Source organism: Pecten maximus, unplaced genomic scaffold (genome assembly GCF_902652985.1).
Source record: "Pecten maximus unplaced genomic scaffold, xPecMax1.1, whole genome shotgun sequence".
In the NCBI taxonomy this organism is placed as follows: domain Eukaryota; kingdom Metazoa; phylum Mollusca; class Bivalvia; order Pectinida; family Pectinidae; genus Pecten; species Pecten maximus.
Window position 1 is genome coordinate 14982 of NW_022979551.1, and position 18620 is coordinate 33601.

Consider the following 18620-nt stretch of genomic DNA (forward strand, 5'->3'; position numbering starts at 1 on the left):
AATATAATATAGATCGTAAGTTACAACTATTAATCTAGCTCACTTATCTATATTCTTTAGTTATAGCTATCTTATAAGTGCAACTACATTTTTTGCCACTTAAGTGCAAATACTTTTTTTGCCACTTAAGTGCAAATACTTTTTTTGCCACTTAAGTGCAAATACTTTTTTTGCCACTTAAGTGTTAAAAAACTTTTCTGACACTTAAGTGCAAATACTTTTTTACCACTTAAGTGCAAAAACTTTTTTGACACTTAAAGCTGAAAGTGCAAGTTAAAAAGCATCCAATTGGATTAAAAAAAATAATACATGTACACAGAGACATATATACACAGAGATAAGTAACATCGCTATTTCCCTGTACAAGTGGTGTCTCCCTTTATTCGTGACCACTCAAGCATATCCCTTATCGAGATCGCTCTGTCCCCTATCAAACACACGCGAGCACAGGTAAATCGGGCTTTTCGCATTTGTGTATCGATGTACTGGAACTTATTCTACATGTTCTGGTTAATCCGCCATTATGTCAGACCAAAACATCGTCATTTGAAATACACACAAAAAGCATATCGTTTTATTTTGGCCACTACAAAAGTTACCACATTAACCAAAAACTATCAAACTTATGGGATATAGTCTTATTGATCATGCACATTGTTGTCATTTATCCGTTTTTTCGAAAATCCGTTGGGTCCTATTCGACATGTCCAAGTTTGTAATTAAGCAGCCATTACGTCAGACCAAAACATCGTCAATTTTAAACGCACACAAAAAGCACATCGTTTTATTTAGGCCATTACAAAAGTTACCACATTAACCAAAAACTATCATACTTATGGGATAAAGTCTTATTGATCATGCACATTGTTGTCATTTATCCGTATTTTCGAAAATAAATTGGGTCCTATCGACATGTCCAAGTTTTGTAATTAAGCAGCCATTACGTCAGACCAAAACATCGTCAATTTTAAACACACACAAAAAGCACATCGTTTTATCTAGGCCACTACAAAAGTTACCACATTAACCAAAAACTATCATACTTATGGAATATGGTCTTGTTTATCATGCACATTGTTGTCATTTATCCGTATTCTCGAAAACCCCATAGGGACTTTTCGAAAATTGGAGATTCCTGCCGATCCTTCCTGCGGTGTGCTTGACTTTTATACTCAAAATACAAACACTTGGACAGCAAATTGTGATATATTTCATATTGATGACACTTCTGCACTATGATATTAATAAAATTAAAGCACATAATTGGATCTTGGTGATGATTTCAAATAGAAATTGTCGATAATTATGTGTGTGGTTTTCACGATTTCTCTAATATGGCATCAAGTGAAGACTGAACCGAGCGACCGCAAAGGATTATGGGAAGGTCAGGGGCCACTATGTTAACACAAGGGCAAATAGAGAGTTACCAATCCCTGTGTATATATGTCTCTAATGTACAGCTTTCCAAAAATCGTTTCCGAGACAATCCCCAGTTATATGGTAGTGTCGTATCTACCCAGCAGGCATTTGACGTCATTTTTACGTCAGATTTACGTCAAAAAATTACGTCAGGATTACGTCAAATAATGGTCAAAAGTGAAAATCACATTGACGTCTTTTCCTGACGTCAGATTTACGTCAGAATTTGACGTCAGATTTACATCAGAAACTGACGTCAGATTTACGTCAGACACTGACGTCATTTACGTCAGGATCTCGTTATTACTGCTGGATTGGAAATCATAAAACAAGAAAGTTCAAGTTTCATTAAATTTTATATCAAATATTTCAAACATGACAACATTGTTACACATTCAGTTTATAACACACAAGAAAAACTTTGGATCAAAATATCTGCAATTACGAAATGATTGCAGAAATGAAAATGACTCGATAATGGGAACTGCAAACATTATTTACAAAGAAACACGTGTCGAAAAAATACATAAAATCTCATAATATTGTTCAACATAAATAATATCTTTCCTTGTAAGAAATGTTCTAATCAAATATTTGCAATTTAACAATAGAAATGAACATATAATGAAAACTGTACACAATATTCAAGTAGAAACATGTTTAAAAAAAGATACATAAAATGCAATATTTGATAAACATGATTAATAAAAACACATCATCCTAAAAAATCCTATTTTTTTTGCTAACCCTTTTTATTAAAAGAAAGAGGTCAAAAACTATGGGACTGATGATACTAGCATCACAGACATGGGACCAAATCTAACCCCACATTACTCAAATGTTATGTATTCAACAACATTTCAAAAATTTTAAATTGATTTATGTTCAGTCAAATCAATTAAATCAATAATTTCCTCAAAAGTTTATTCTATGGCAGTGTAACTCTTTATAATAACAAGCATTCTGTGAGTATTGCTTAACCAATACATGTCTCCTACCGGCGCCCTCAAGTTAAGACTTTAGCCAAATTTGAGTGAAATAGTTTAGTGAAACATGATCATTTTATGAAAATAAGTTCATTCCAAACAATGTGTAAATTCAACTATATTGGGTTGAATAAACAATGTTTCCTGTCCCTTAAAGATATTCAGATATTTTTTTGGTATGTCTACTGTACAGAGTAAAAGAATCTAAAGTGAAATGTGTAATAACTGCCTTGGATTGAAATATAAACATGATTCTGCATAGCACAGCATAGTAGTACACTGATTTTATTCCAAAAGAATCTCATATCAGTGAACCATTCAATGCATTTAAAAGTACAATCTTTCACCAGGAAGATGAAATGTTGGATGGAATTGCACTGTTCATATTGATTCATTAATACTCACAATTAAAAAGCAGCATCCTTATACCATTATCAAGTAATTTTTTTTTTTCATTTCTAACTGTACTAAAGTAATGCCACACACCCAAAGAACCTCTATGCAAAAAATCAGCATCCTAATAACATCAGTAAGTGAATGGCGTGCCATCATAAAACTTTAACCGGACGGACGGACGGACTGATGGACGCAGACAAAACCTATATTCCCTCTGGTTTCACCGGTAAAAATACGATCATTGAAAAAAATATTTTAACACTTATTTTAAAGCTACATACCGTATTTGACCTAATAAGGGCGCAGGGCACGGGTAATTGACAGTGGGGGCGCCCTTATTAAGATTAGTTATTCTGAAGTTTTATGAAACAGACTATACCTTATAGCAGAATACCCAAGGTTGTGGAAACGGTAAAATATTCAGTCATAAAAATATTCCAGATGAGGATATCTATTCATTATCATATATTAAGCTTAAACATCACTTGAATACTCCTGTAAACTTGTAAACTATGCCAGCTGATCTTTAGACCAGAGAACGTGTGTTCCACCATTTATGTTCAAATGGAACTCTTTTGTGTTCTATTTATAGAAACAGGTGATTTCCCCGATCATATCAGACATCGTTTTCTTTGACCAAATAATTGATTAACAATGTCTTTTACTAGCTTTCTGTTCTGAACAAAAGTTATTTATCAACACGAATGAAGTCTTTACTTTATCTTCAAACAAAGATGGTAAGTTATTATTTGTATGTATGTTTAGTTTTGGGTGCTCTTTGCACTGACATGTCATCTGTAGCCTGTAGGAATACACAAAATGTGGCGAAAACATGTGTTCCAGTTACTTAATTTGCTGAAGAAAATTGAACACATAAAGTAGCAAAATATTTCACATGAATTATTACTTTTGAACACCATTTTGACACTCAGTCAAAGATTTATTTCCTTTAAAAAAGGTAGGGGCGCCCTTATTAGGTCAAATACGGTATATCATCAAATAGTCATTTTGTTGTTTGTAACGTTTGGCTAAATACATTCAAACATACAGATATGTTTTCATTTATTAAACTAGGAATTACTGTCTTCCTCCTCCACCACGCCTGTCTGGTGCATGTTTCAATGTGTATGCTATGGAATTTTCAATGTCAGCGTCACTGCCTCCAATACACAACTGAGCACTCTCTGTATGAATAGAAGTATAACATTACTTTGCTAGAAAGAATATAGAAATAGTAGTACAAGAAATATTTGTCATTCAAACAGTTCTATTTCATTTTTGTAACAGTCTAAACAAGGGTATTTATGGAATGTCTTACTATTTTACTTGTTGCACAATATTTATTAGAGATAAACTTCTATTTCTTCTATGAGAAAGCAGAGACAGAACAACATGAAAAAATTAATTTACCTTTCACAACACCAAATACTTTGGTAACAGTGAAGCTTATTTTTCCTCTGGTACCCTTCATGTTGAACTTGGACATCACTTCATTTGTGGCAAGTCTGAAAAATGCCAATAGTTTCACATATTGTTTATTAATTTTCAGTTTTTACAGTTAGAAAATAAATATATAAGAAACCTGTCTTTTTTTCAGATTTCGAATGAGAATTTTATAGCAAAAGACATCAACCAATGCATTAAATTGAATGTCTTGGTAATTTTTTATCAACTTAAGTATGTTTTATAGAAAAATTCACCTTTTTTTGATATTGCTACACATTTGATATGCATTAATTGTATACTTACTTCAGTAAAATGTTTTTACAAACACTTCTTACAGAGCTCCCCCCAACCTTAGAAAGTCTCTGCACCTGAAACACAACATGAAGAAATTAAAATGTTTGCTCATTGAAATTCAATTACAGTTATTTATATATCCTTTGATAACAAAATCAGTTATTTTTCTTCAAGAAATCTGCCTTTAAATGAGAAAATTGGTGGTACATACCCATATATATATATATAACACAAGTATTTGTACCATGTGTAAAGCTTCCTTGAACAGAGAGGCATTTAATGAATAATAATATCAATATGATCAGTAACCTGCAATGATCAAATTTTTATAACATCTGAAGCTTACCAGTTTTTCTCTTTTGTCTATGTTGGATAAGCTTCCGTCTAGTTGAGAGAACTCTTCTAATGATCCTGCTTGTTTTGGAAGCCTTGAAGTCCCAACCATCGTTTGGGAATCTGACTTTGAATTTGTCTCTAATGCGTCGAGTCTTCCCTGATGTCTATTAGTAAAAAAAACATTTTGCGCTGGAATCCTATGGAAAAAAATAACCAAAATGAAGTAATTTAATAGCAAAGACAAATAGCTGTCTGTATACAAAAAAAGCATTTTAGGTATTGGCAATTGAAAGTATTTGGATAGTTTGGTTTAAACAAGGGTTATAGTCATAACGGAATGATTTCTAGAATATATATGTACCAGAGTGATCATATCTAATCAAATCATTTCTTCGGCAAGTTGGTACAAATAGAAGATATGTCATTTTGTCTCACAAGAATTTCACTTACTTTTCTCGGACAACGGAAAGGCCAATTTTGATAGGTCATCCTTCTTCAATTTTGGGGCAGTTCTATCTGTCTTCTCAGCATCATCCATTCTTTAATTAAATAGTTTTCAGTGTTTAAAAATTCCCTATTCTTGCATTATTTCAAGAAAGTTTTGAGTGTGTCAAAGTTTGAAAGTGAAATAAAATGAAATTAACTGATTATGGTTTACCTTTAAAAGTGAATTAGATCATTTTTCATTTTCATAATGCAAAAAAATAGATGTCAAAGACTTCCTACCTCCATAGATCTGCTTATGGTTATCTTACCTGTTGGAAGAAGACAGACTAGTTGGTCTTTCTGCTCGAAATCTGGAAAAAAAAACAATGAAAAATTGTGTCAGACAGATGTTATACCAGGGCAAAGGTGAGCCAAAAATACAATTAAAATGGTATCTTTCAAATTTTATGTTTAAAATCAATCTAAACATACTGGTTTAGGTATCGTAAGATATATGTATATCCTTACCTTTGTGGCTGTACTGGGGTTGATGAAGGGATTGGGATGTGCCAGCTCAAGTCAGCAGCAGAGAGTGTGCTCATACTCGACCCTGGCCTTTGTCTGTGGTGTAGTTTAGATCTTGAACTTGACCTTGATCTAGACCTTGATCTTGTTGGTAGTCTAGACTGGGGTCTGGACACTCTTGTACTCCAGCCAGTGGGTGAAGGCACCCTGCTTTGTCGTCTTGGGGAAAAGGATTCTGATCTTGACCAGGACCTGTCTCGCCTGTGACAAAAGCGAGACTTTGATCCTGACCTCTCTCTTGCTTGTGACCTCTCCCTTGCCTGTGACCTCTCCCTTGCCTGTAACCTCTCCCTTGCCTGTGACCTCTCCCTTGCCATTGACCTCTCCCTTGCCAATGACCTCTCCCTTGCATGTGACCTCTCCCGAGCCAGTGACCTCTCCCTAGACCTTGATGTGTCCTGAGATATTGACCTCTCTAAAGATCTCGACCTTTCTCGCGAACTTGATGTTGCTTTCTGTTGGAATTTTTGGGGTGGTTGTGGAAAGCAAACTCGTTCTTCTGGAATAAATAAAGAATATCTAAGCAATATAATTCCATACAGATGACATGATAAACAAAACTGTTAAATGAATTAAAAGAAAAAGCAGAATCAAAAGGATCCAATGGTAGTTTAACCCTTTGCCACATGTAAGCGCCTCTGGACGCCTTTACCCCTTGCCACATGTAAGCGCTTCTCGACGCCTCTGCATTATCTCCATGTAAGCGCTTCTCGACGCCTCTACGTTATCTCAATGTAAGCGCCTCTCGACGCCATGCCGGTTCGGTAAACTTAGACATGGAAAATCCCGTGATTGAAAGCGACACCTATCTGGAAATCCCTGATACTATTTTAAGAAGATATCAATGCATCGACCAATCAGATTTGTACACGTCATTCATACGAAAGTTTTTGAATAAATTAACCTAGAAAGTGTGAGTCATGAGTGTAGAAAAGTGTGACAACAACGAGGCGTAATGGCGGCTGTGGCTACGATTTTGCGCGACATTTTTGACGACGATGATGATAATTTAGAGTTCGATGGCTTTGGACCTGAATACATTGAGTCAGATATTGATCTTAACGATGTACTAAATGAACTGTCAACAGATAACGAGTCCGAAAATGAGGACGAACAGCGACTAGTTGTACCGCCGCCATTAGGTAATGTTGACCGAGATTTTTCGCCGATCACAGTAAATGATTTTGTTAGGGAAACGGGGCCAGTACTTCCAGAAACTTTTGATATTGATACTGCAAGTCCCATTGATTATTTCTACCTTTTCTTCAATGAGAATCAGTTTTCCACCATAGCTCGACACACTAATAACTACGCTCGCTGGCATTTGAAAAACGAAGGTAGATTTGACCCAAAATGGTCGGATACACATTCCTTCGTCGCGACATCGGATATAAAATATTCTAGGCTTAAGCCTGAACTGTTGAAATATTCTTGTGAAAACTTTGAAAATTCAGTTTGTTTCATTTGGGAGTTAATGTTGAATCATTTCATGTACAGGAATTCAATGAATTATAAATTACATTGTCAAAATATTTTGATATTTGTCTGTTCTGTTTGTATACAGCTGATTTCGTGGTTATGTGTTGTTGGTTTTATAAAGAAAATAGCACAGAACCAGAAATTGTTTCGGAACAATTTGACGGGCTTTTCACTATTTAGCATATGACCTAAAGGCTTGGTATTTCCAAACATAAAAAAAACTATTTTAGAACACTTGATAGGTCATCCACATTCTAGTTTTGATTAATCAGGCATCTGAGATATTACATTTCAACAAAGGAGTGGACGAAGGGAAATAACTCGTACAGCCTTGTACGAGTTATCTCCCCTCGTCCAACTAACGTTATATCTCAGATGCCGTTATATATCAGATGCCAAATTAATTCAAAATGGCGTTCCGCGTTAATGGTAAACGTTACCGAAACACCAAAAAACATGAAAATCATCAGAATAACATTTTGAATCATACTTAAATTTCTTTTTTTGGAAAAAGATTAAAAAATGAAGATTTTCTAAAAATAGACTTATTTGACCCCATAGCGAACGCTTTAATTTGACCTCTGACCCTAAAACTTTTGGTGAGTAAAAGCTAGAGCCAGGCATTAACTACAAATAACATAATCACATGACCTCTGTAAAATGAACAGTTTATGAATTATGGGCATTTTCAGCTTTTTAATATATGACGTCATGGCGGCCATTTTGGATTTTAAACCAAGTTAAAAAGTAACATAACTTGGCCAGGACAATCCAAGGATTATTTCAGCTAAGATTGAGCTGAATGCCACTTGCGGAACTTGAGAAGAAGTTTAAAATGTAAAACTATTTTTAATATAGAATATATAAGGGGAAATTCAAAATGGCGTACAACAGGAACCGTATGTGTCACAGAAAAACTGAAAACGTCAAATTCATCAGAATGACATTCTACATCATACTAAGAAATTTTTTTGGAAGAAGATTGAAAAATGAAGATTTTTTAAAAATAAACTTATTTGACCCCATAGCGAACGCTTTTATTTGACCTCTGACCCTAAAACTTTTAGTGAGTAAAAGCTAGAGCCAGGCATTAACTATAAATAACATAATTACCCGACCCCTGTAAAATGAATACTTTTTTAATTATGGGCATTTTAAGCTTTTTAATACATGACGTCATGGCGGCCATCTTGGATTTCAAATCAACTTAAAAAATAACATAACTTGGCCAGGACAATCCAAGGATTATTTCACCTAAGATTGAGCCGAATGCCATCTGTGGAACTTGAGAAGAAGTTTAAAATGTAAAACTATTTTTAATATAGAATATATAGGGGGAAATTCAAAATGGCGTACAACAGGAGCCGTATGTGTCACAGGAAAACTGAAAACGTCAAATTCATCAGAATGACATTCTACATCATACTAAGAAATTTTGGAAAAAGATTGAAAAATGAAGATTTTCTAAAAATAGACTAACTTGACCCCCTGGCGAGCTTTTTTATTTGACCTCTGACCTTTAACTTGTAATTTTATGAAAGTTAGCCCCAAAGGTACTGTAACATAATATCATAACATGACTCTTGTTTCTTGAATACTTTTCGAGTTATGGCCATTTTAAACTTTTGAGGTATGACATCATGGCGGCCATCTTGGTTTCTTGACCTACTTGAAGATGTTGCTGTCACCCCTTCAACTCATGCCATATACAATAGGCATACCAGACTTGGCATACCTTTTACCATTTTCCCACAACTTGTGTGACAAAATAAAATGCAGAAGAAGAAGAATAATAACTAGAAATTGTTTCGGAACAATTTGACGGGCTTTTCACTATTTAGCATAAATGACCTAAAGGCTTGGTATTTCCAAACATAAAAAAAACTATTTTAGAACACTTGATAGGTCATCCACATTCTAGTTTTGGTTAATCTGGCATCTGAGATATTACATTTCAACAAAGGAGTGGACGAAGGGAAATAACTCCTACAGCCTTGTACGAGTTATCTCCCCTCGTCCAACTAACGTTATATCTCAAATGCCGTTATATATCAGATGCCAAATTAATTCAAAATGGCGTTCCGCGTTAATGGTAAACGTTACCGAAACACCAAAAAACATGAAAATCATCAGAATAACATTTTGAATCATACTTAAATTTCTTTTTTTGGAAAAAGATTAAAAAATGAAGATTTTCTAAAAATAGACTTATTTGACCCCATAGCGAACGCTTTAATTTGACCTCTGATCCTAAAACTTTTAGTGAGTAAAAGCTAGAGCCAGGCATTAACTACAAATAACATAATTACCCGACCCCTGTAAAATGAATACTTTTTTAATTATGGGCATTTTAAGCTTTTTAATACATGACGTCATGGCGGCCATCTTGGATTTCAAATCAACTTAAAAAATAACATAACTTGGCCAAGACAATCCAAGGATTATTTCAGCTAAGATTGAGCTGAATGCCACTTGTGGAACTTGAGAAGAAATTTAAAATGTAAAACTATTTTTAATATAGAATATATAGGGGGAAATTCAAAATGGCGTATACCGGAAACCGCATGTGTTACATAAAAACTAAACACATCAAATTCATCAGAATGACATTCTACATCATACTAAGAATTATTTTTTTGGAAAAAGATTGAAAAATGAAGATTTTCTAAAAATAGACTAATTTGACCCCATAACGAACGCTTTTATTTGACCTCTGAACCTAAAACGTTTTGAGAGTAAAAGCTAGAGTCAGGCATTAACTACAAATAACTTAAATACATGACCCCTGTAAAATGAAAACTTTTTGAATTATGGGCATTTTAAGCTTTTTAATACATGACGTCATGGCGGCCATCTTGGATTTCAAACAAACTTAAAAAATAACATAACTTGGCCAGGACAATCCAAGGATTATTTCAACTAAGATTGAGCTGAATGCCACTTGTGGAACTTGAGAAGAAGTTTAAAATGTTAAACTATTTTTAATATAGAATATATAGGGGGAAATTCAAAATGTCGTATACCGGAAACCGCATGTGTTACATAAAAACTAAACACATCAAATTCATCAGAATGACATTCTACATCATACTAGGAATAATTTTTTGGAAAAAGATTGAAAAATGAAGATTTTCTAAAAATAGACTAACTTGACCCCCAGGCGAGCTTTTTTATTTGACCTCTGACCTTTAACTTGTAAGTTTATAAAAGTTAGCCCCAAAGTTACTGTAACATAATATCATAACATTACTCTTGTTTCTTGAATACTTTTCGAGTTATGGCCATTCTAAACTTTTGAGGTATGACGTCATGGCGGCCATCTTGGTTTCTTGACCTACTTGAAGATGTTGCTGTCACCCCTTCAACTCATGCCATATACAATAGGCATACCTGACTTGGCATACATTTTACCATTTTCCCACAACTTGTGTGACAAAATAAAATGCAGAAGAAGAATAATAATAATAATAATAACTAGAAATTGTTTCGGAACAATTTGACGGGCTTTTCACTATTTAGCATAAATGACCTAAAGGCTTGGTATTTCCAAACATAAAAAACACTATTTTAGAACACTTGATAGGTCTTCCACATTCTAGTTTTGATTAATCTGGCATCTGAGATATTTCATTTCAACAAAGGAGTGGACGAAGGGAAATAACTCGTACAGCCTTGTACGAGTTATCTCCCCTCGTCCAACTAACGTTATATCTCAGATGCCGTTATATATCAGATGCCAAATTAATTCAAAATGGCGTTCCGCGTTAATGGTAAACGTTACCGAAACACCAAAAAACATGAAAATCATCAGAATAACATTTTGAATCATACTTAAATTTCTTTTTTTGGAAAAAGATTAAAAAATGAAGATTTTCTAAAAATAGACTTATTTGACCCCATAGCGAACGCTTTTATTTGACCTCTGACCCTAAAACTTTTAGATAGTAAAAGCTAGAACCAGGCTTTAACTACAAATAACATAACAACCTGACCCCTGTAAAATGAATACTTTTTTAATTATGGGCATTTTAAGCTTTTTAATACATGACGTCATGGTGGCCATCTTGGATTTCAAACCAACTTAAAAAAATAACATAACTTGGCCAGGACAATCCAAGGATTATTTCAGCTAAGATTGAGCTGAATGCTACTGGTGGAACTTGAGAAGAAGTTTAAAATGTAAAACTATTTTTAATATAGAATATATAGTGGAAATTCAAAATGGCGTATACCGGAAACCGCATGGGTTACATCAAAACTAAACACATCAAATTCATCAGAATGACATTCTACATCATACTAAGAATTATTTTTTGGAAAAAGATTGAAAAATGAAGATTTTTTAAAAATAGACTTATTTGACCCCATAACGAACGCTTTTATTTGACCTCTGACCCTAAAACTTTTAGATAGTAAAAGCTAGAACCAGGCATTAACTACAAATAACATAATTACCTAACCCCTGTAAAATGAATACTTTTCTAATTAAGGGCATTTTAAGCTTTTTAATACATGACGTCATGGTGGCCATCTTGGATTTCAAACCAACTTAAAAAAATAACATAACTTGGCCAGGACAATCCAAGGATTATTTCAGCTAAGATTGAGCTGAATGCTACTGGTGGAACTTGAGAAGAAGTTTAAAATGTAAAACTATTTTTAATATAGAATATATAGGGGGAAATTCAAAATGGCGTACAACAGGAACCGTATGTGTCACAGAAAAACTGAAAACGTCAAATTCATCAGAATGACATTCTACATCATACTAGGAACTTTTTTTTGGAAAAAAGATTGAAAAATGAAGATTTTCTAAAAATAGACAAACGTGACCCCCAGGCGAGCTTTTTTATTTGACCTCTGACCTTTAACTTGTACGTTTATAAAAGTTAGCCCCAAAGGTACTGTAACATAATATCATAACATGACTCTTGTTTCTTGAACACTTTTCGAGTTATGGCCATTTTAAACTTTTGAGGTATGACGTCATGGCGGCCATCTTGGTTTCTTGACCTACTTGAAGATGTTGCTGTCACCCCTTCAACTCATGCCATATACAATAGGCATAACTGACTTGGCATACCTTTTACCATTTTCCCACAACTTGTGTGACAAAATAAAATGCAGAAGAAGAATAATAATAACTAGAAATTGTTGGTTAACAATTTGACGGGCTTTTCACCTTCTTAGCATAAATGACTTAAAGGCTTGGTATTTCAAAAGGTAAGAAAAAACTATTTAAAAACACTTGATAGGTCATCCGCATTCTAGTTTTGAATTAATCTGGCATCTGAAATAAAACGTTTCAACAAATGTTGGACGAGGGGAGGTAACTCGTACAGCCTTGTACGAGTTATCTCCCCTCGTCCAACTAACGTTATATCTCAGATGCCGTTATATATCTGATGCCAAATTAATTCAAAATGGCGTTCCGCGTTAATGGTAAACGTTACCGAAACACCAAAAAACATGAAAATCATCAGAATAACATTTTGAATCATACTTAAATTTCTTTTTTTGGAAAAAGATTAAAAAATGAAGATTTTCTAAAAATAGACTTATTTGACCCCATAGCGAACGCTTTTATTTGACCTCTGACCCTAAACTTTTAGTGAGTAAAAGCTAGAGCCAGCCTTTAACTACAAATAACATAATTACCTAACCCCTGTAAAATGAATTCTTTTTTAATTATGGGCATTTTAAGCTTTTTAATAGATGACGTCATGGCGGCCATCTTGGATTTCAAATCAACTTAAAAAATAACATAACTTGGCCAGGACAATCCAAGGATTATTTCAGCTAAGATTGAGCTGAATACCACAGGTGGAACTTGAGAAGAAGTTTGAAATGTAAAACTATTTTTAATATAGAATATATAGTGGAAATTCAAAATGGCGTATACCGGAAACCGTATGTGTCACAGAAAAACTGAAAACGTAAAATTCATCAAAATGACATTCTACATCATACTAAGAACTTTTTTTGGAAAAAAATTGAAAAATGAAGATTTTCTAAAAATAGACTAATTTAACCCCATAGCGAACTCTTTTTTTTGACCTCTGACCTTAAAACTTTTGGTGAGTAAAAGCTAGCGCTAGTCATTATCTACAAATAACATTATTACATGACCTTTGTTAAATGAATACTTTTAGAGTTATGGCCATTTTAAAATTTTCAATACATGACGTCATGGCGGCCATCTTGAATTTCAAACCAACTTAAAAAATAATATAACTTGGCCAGGACATTCCAAGGATTATTTCAGCTAAGATTGAGCCGAATGCCACAGGTGGAACTTGAGAAGAAGTTTGAAATGTACACACTTCTCTATTGAAATATATAGGGGGGAATTCAAAATGGCGTAAAACAGAAACCGTATGTGTCACAGAAAAACTGAAAACGTCAAATTCATTAGAATGACATTCTGCATCATATTTCGAAAGAATTTTTGAAAAAGAAGGAAAAATGAAGATTTTCTAAAAATAGACTAACTTGACCCTCAGGCGAGCTTTTTCATTTGACCTCTGACCTCAAAACAATGCATTATTAAAAGTTGGCCCCAGATTAGTCCTACAATAATATATCTTTGAAATTATTTTAACTGTTACCGTTTTGGAGCTATGGCCACTTAAGCAAAATGAGATATGACGTCATGGCGGCCATCTTGGTTTCTTGACCTACTTGAAGATGTTGCTGTCACCCCTTCAACTCATGCCATATACAATAGGCATAACTGACTTGGCATACCTTTTACCATTTTCCCACAATTTGTGTGACAAAATAAAATGCAGAAGAAGAATAATAATAATAATAATAATAATAATAAACAGAACAGAAACAATAGGTCTTTTCACCATTTTGGTGAAAAGCCCTAATAATAATAAACATAACAGAAACAATAGGTCTTTTCACCACTTAGGTGAAAAGCCCTAATAAACATAACAGAAACAATAGGTCTTTTCACCACTTAGGTGAAAAGCCCTAATTAAAATTTAAGAAATTCTGAACATAATTGTAACTTACTAAAAATGTCTAAAACAACTATTTCACTTTCAAAATTAGGTTTAGAAAAATTAATCAAAACAAAGCTTAATTTCTCAAAAACTGCCATTGAGATGGTGTATGTATATTTCAGTCAGCGCAATAATGTTGCATTGCAACAATGTATCTTTGAACTATCAGCACAAAGTGCTGAAGTGTTATAACCTGCATGTGGCAAAGGGCCAGAAACTCTTGGACTTAAAAAAGCAGGTTTAATATATGAAACATTCAGAAGTGTGCGGTACATACCATTGGTAGAAGAGTCTTCGATTTCTGCTACTGGTGCCACTGAAGTATTCTGAATAGGAGAGGTCTCCTTTTCAGTTCTATCCTCAACTTCTGAATTAAAAATGAAATATTTATGAATATAAAAATACATAAAAAAATATATAAAAGTACAGTAGATTTTTGTATCTGTTTGCATTTTGATGTGATTGATCCGATTTCGAATTAGATCAAATTTAAGTTTTACTCACAACGGCTTATCTTGTAAATCAATACGGTTTTGGTTTGGTTTAAATTTGTTTAATATAAAGCCCTGTTTTCGAAGGAATTCCCGGAGCAAAAACAACAACCTATTGCCAGTAATTAACTACCAATTGCCCCATGAGTGCGTCAAACTTGTGTCCATGACATTTAGAGATGGTGATAGAATAATAGACAACGTAGACCCACTATGTATTGATTTAATTCATCAATATACAGAACTTTCTGATGCATATATAATAATATGTTTCAGAAATATAAAACTTCATACTTTAACCTAAATGAACATTACCTGTTATAAAATCTCTGTAGATTTTCTTTTTTCTCTCTCTCCTCTGAGATATGTCATCCTCTTCTTCCTCTGTCTCTATCGATGTTGTTATGTTGACATCCTCACACTCTTGCCAGTTATCTATCAAAACAATAAAAAAATAGCTTTCAGCCAATTTTTTCACTAATTATAAAAGACATTTATAAATATATATGAAATAGACATTCGATTCAAATTGCCATGACTTGTTTTAGTGTTTTACATTATATTCAAAACAGTTACAGGTAAATGAGATTACATGTATACATGTCCTTGTCTCATAAATAAGTCAATGAATAATGATATCACATCAATATCCAATGCATGCAGTTTTTGAAATGAAAAGATATATACTACCCTTTCCCAAATGAAGACATAAAATCTGCTCACTGCAAAATATAATTGTCTAAAATTTGGCAACATATCGAAATACAACATTCTTGTGTTCAAGCTGATATGGAACCTGTCACCTAATTTAACAGTTTCAATAAATATATGGAGACATACTTTTCCCTCGCTATATTGTATGAGATAAACACATACCTGATCTCAACTTTTCCTTGATAAGTGGGAACTTCAACCATTTCCCTTTGCCATCATCTGGATGTTGACCAGCCTTCAACGCCTTAAATGCATTTGATGTTTTTGGCCACTTTACTTGCCCATCTTGTATCCATGACGATGGAACTACTCCTTCCTCTTGCTGTTTGTCTTCTTGCCACACAGCTCTTATCCAAGACATCTGAAGAAGTGAAATATGTAAATATTAATTTATTAATTATAATAGATTAACACTATAGACATGCATGCTGTCCAACACTTAGTTTAGGTATTGATAGATATCATATATATGATCAAAACAAAACAAAATATTTCAAAAATTAACCTATTATTGAATTTAACATAATAAATCAGCATTGTGTATGTATATTAGTAAAAAACTCTGGAACTATCATTAATTTTACTTAAATGATTTAATCCATGCACTGTATGTCATTATGAACATTTAAAAATTAAAATGATCAAAATGTATAATACACTCTTGAATCATGCTTGATTTCATATTTACCAATCTATTCTAACATGTGGACTTTTCCATGCCATGTAAGAGGGGTAGAAGGACATATCCTCTCTTGTAAGCCAAGCACACTACTTTCCTGGAGACTTCATCAAATTCAAGTAGTCTTCTTTGCTTCCGTATTGTTTGAAAATTTTTCAAATAGGCAATGTTCAATAATTTGGAATTACATGGCTCTGTAAAGAAATTGTCAAGGTGGTTTTGATGGATTACATCGCAAAGAATTCTTCCCTGCTCCCGCTTTTCTACCACAAAGGCGAAGTTATCATTCTTGAGAAGGATGCATCCATTCTTTTTGTTGCATGATAAGAAAGATACAGCAGAGTAATATCTGTGTTGTTGTTTGACGCAATCACGCTCAGCAAGCCATTTTACCACTTGGCCAATTGGGTTTTTGGAATTCTGTACCAGTCGTTTTATGGATTGGAGGTGATTTTCAAATGGGAAAGATGATATCTCGTTAAGAGAACACTTCATATTACGAACATCATCAGGGAGATGTTTCAAACAGTGTACATTATACACAACAAAATATTGGCAGAAGACGTTCTCGCAGTTGTCAACAAAATGGTTCAAAAGTTGTTGAGCGTAATCCAAATACAACTGACGTTTGGCGTCATTGCTGTCTAACAGTATTGATATTGCGACTGTAAGACACAAAAAATTTTTGTATGTGGAGTCATTGAGCACTGTTCTCAGAACAACAGGTCCTGTATATAGCAAAAACTGTCTGAACTCGGTAGCTTTCCATCTTTCCAACTCATCAAGTGTTCTTGGCTGACGTGCAAATTCTGAGGGTAGCTTCCCAGACATACCTACTAATGCTGTTGAAATATCAGTTTTTGCTGTGAAAGCCTACATTCATTTGGTCCTTTTTTCAAGAAGAACAAAATTCTCTTTGTAACCCCGAGACACACCAAATGCATGTAATCCAAACAGAATTCTTGAACACAATTAATGGTAGAGTTTTTAAGTGGAGAAATTCCAGTTTGATGTCCTGGACTGTAAAGCATCCTTGAAAATTCTTCACCGGTCCACTGAGGAAATGAACCACGAAAAATTATTCTCTTTTCAACACGTGTACCAGTTGCAATACAGCGTTCACAAGATTCATAGCCACTGTGACCTTTTATGCATTTTAAGAATGATCTAGCCGGAGCATCACAGATAAATGCCTTGATCTTGATTTTGATTCTGTTTTCCTTGAAAATAATACCATTTTCATGGATATCATCATATTCCAGAAGAAAATCACGGAGAAAGTCATCAACAGAATTAGGTTTTCTCTCCCTGTAATAAAGAGCTAAAAGAAATGGTTCAAATTTTTGAAATTTAAGAAGAATAGGCCAAAATTGTGTTCCAGATGACTTGAACAGTGGTATGCCATCAATGTTTACCAGAAGGTCAATATCTTTACCGAAATCCAAGTTGTCTTTTCCATCAAGAAAGTGACGAGAGATGCTTTAATTCCAAAATAAGCAAAACTTCCACCACATCTGGCTTCTGTTGGAACTTCAATCGGCGTCTGCAGTAAAGTCCTAGAATCTTTGGGAAGATCGTGTCCCCTCTGCCGAAGAATATCCAGTAACTTGTCAGCTCCTGCTCTCCTGACATGATTTTCTGTTAGCCAGGCAGCTAACTCTCTTTTAAATGATGGATGGGCGACCTCTTCAGCATCAACCAGTTCAAAATCTGATTGGTCTGAACTAGAGATATCACTGTGATGACTAAATTCAGAGTCTTCAGAGTAACTCTCCTCATATCTAGGTGTTGTCTCATTTCCCGTTTCTGTATGATTATTTTCTAACTCATCTGAAAACGTACTGGTGTGTTCTGTATTTTCATCTTCATTTCCATCATTTTCATCACTGCTGCTCTCCAATGCAAAAGACGTAGCAGCTGAATCTATTTTTCTCCAATTTTTTATGTACGACATTTGGATCCCATGCAGTACCTAAAAAACAAATGTTAACATGTTTAATTCATCATAACACATGCTCATGCAAGTCTTATGCAAGCTAATGTTCTAAGGCAAGACCACATGTAATGGAATTGAATCAATATTTTGCTGATCGATATTGAACTCTTTATTTGCCTCATTCGATTTCAATATTAAAAAAAAATCGAGATGACTGTTTTTTCTTTAATTAAAAAATTACAAAAAATTTAAATGTTTGTGACCTAGCAGAGTAGCCTAGCTTTTAAGGCTTTTTCAAACCGATATCTAGCTATATAGATCATATAATCAATATCAAGTGAGAATTTTAGTATGATATTAATTTCGAGAAATAATTGAAAACATACCATACAAACATATATATATCAGTAATAAAATTAG

General features: G+C 33.9%; 1 protein-coding gene across 1 annotated transcript; it reads right to left on the reverse strand.

The window, feature by feature from the left end:
- Nucleotides 1–3739: 3739 nt before the first annotated feature.
- On the reverse strand, nt 3740–18218 carry LOC117318898. The gene is made up of 11 exons (XM_033873830.1): nt 17700–18218; nt 15748–15946; nt 15187–15306; nt 14658–14747; nt 5832–6387; nt 5633–5674; nt 5328–5416; nt 4888–5074; nt 4551–4615; nt 4212–4306; nt 3740–3985 (listed from the first exon to the last, which is right to left on the reverse strand). The coding sequence occupies exons 1-8, from the start codon at nt 18216–18218 to the stop codon at nt 5016–5018; spliced, it is 1674 nt and encodes a 557-aa protein (XP_033729721.1). The 3' UTR covers nt 3740–3985; nt 4212–4306; nt 4551–4615; nt 4888–5015.
- Nucleotides 18219–18620: the final 402 nt, after the last annotated feature.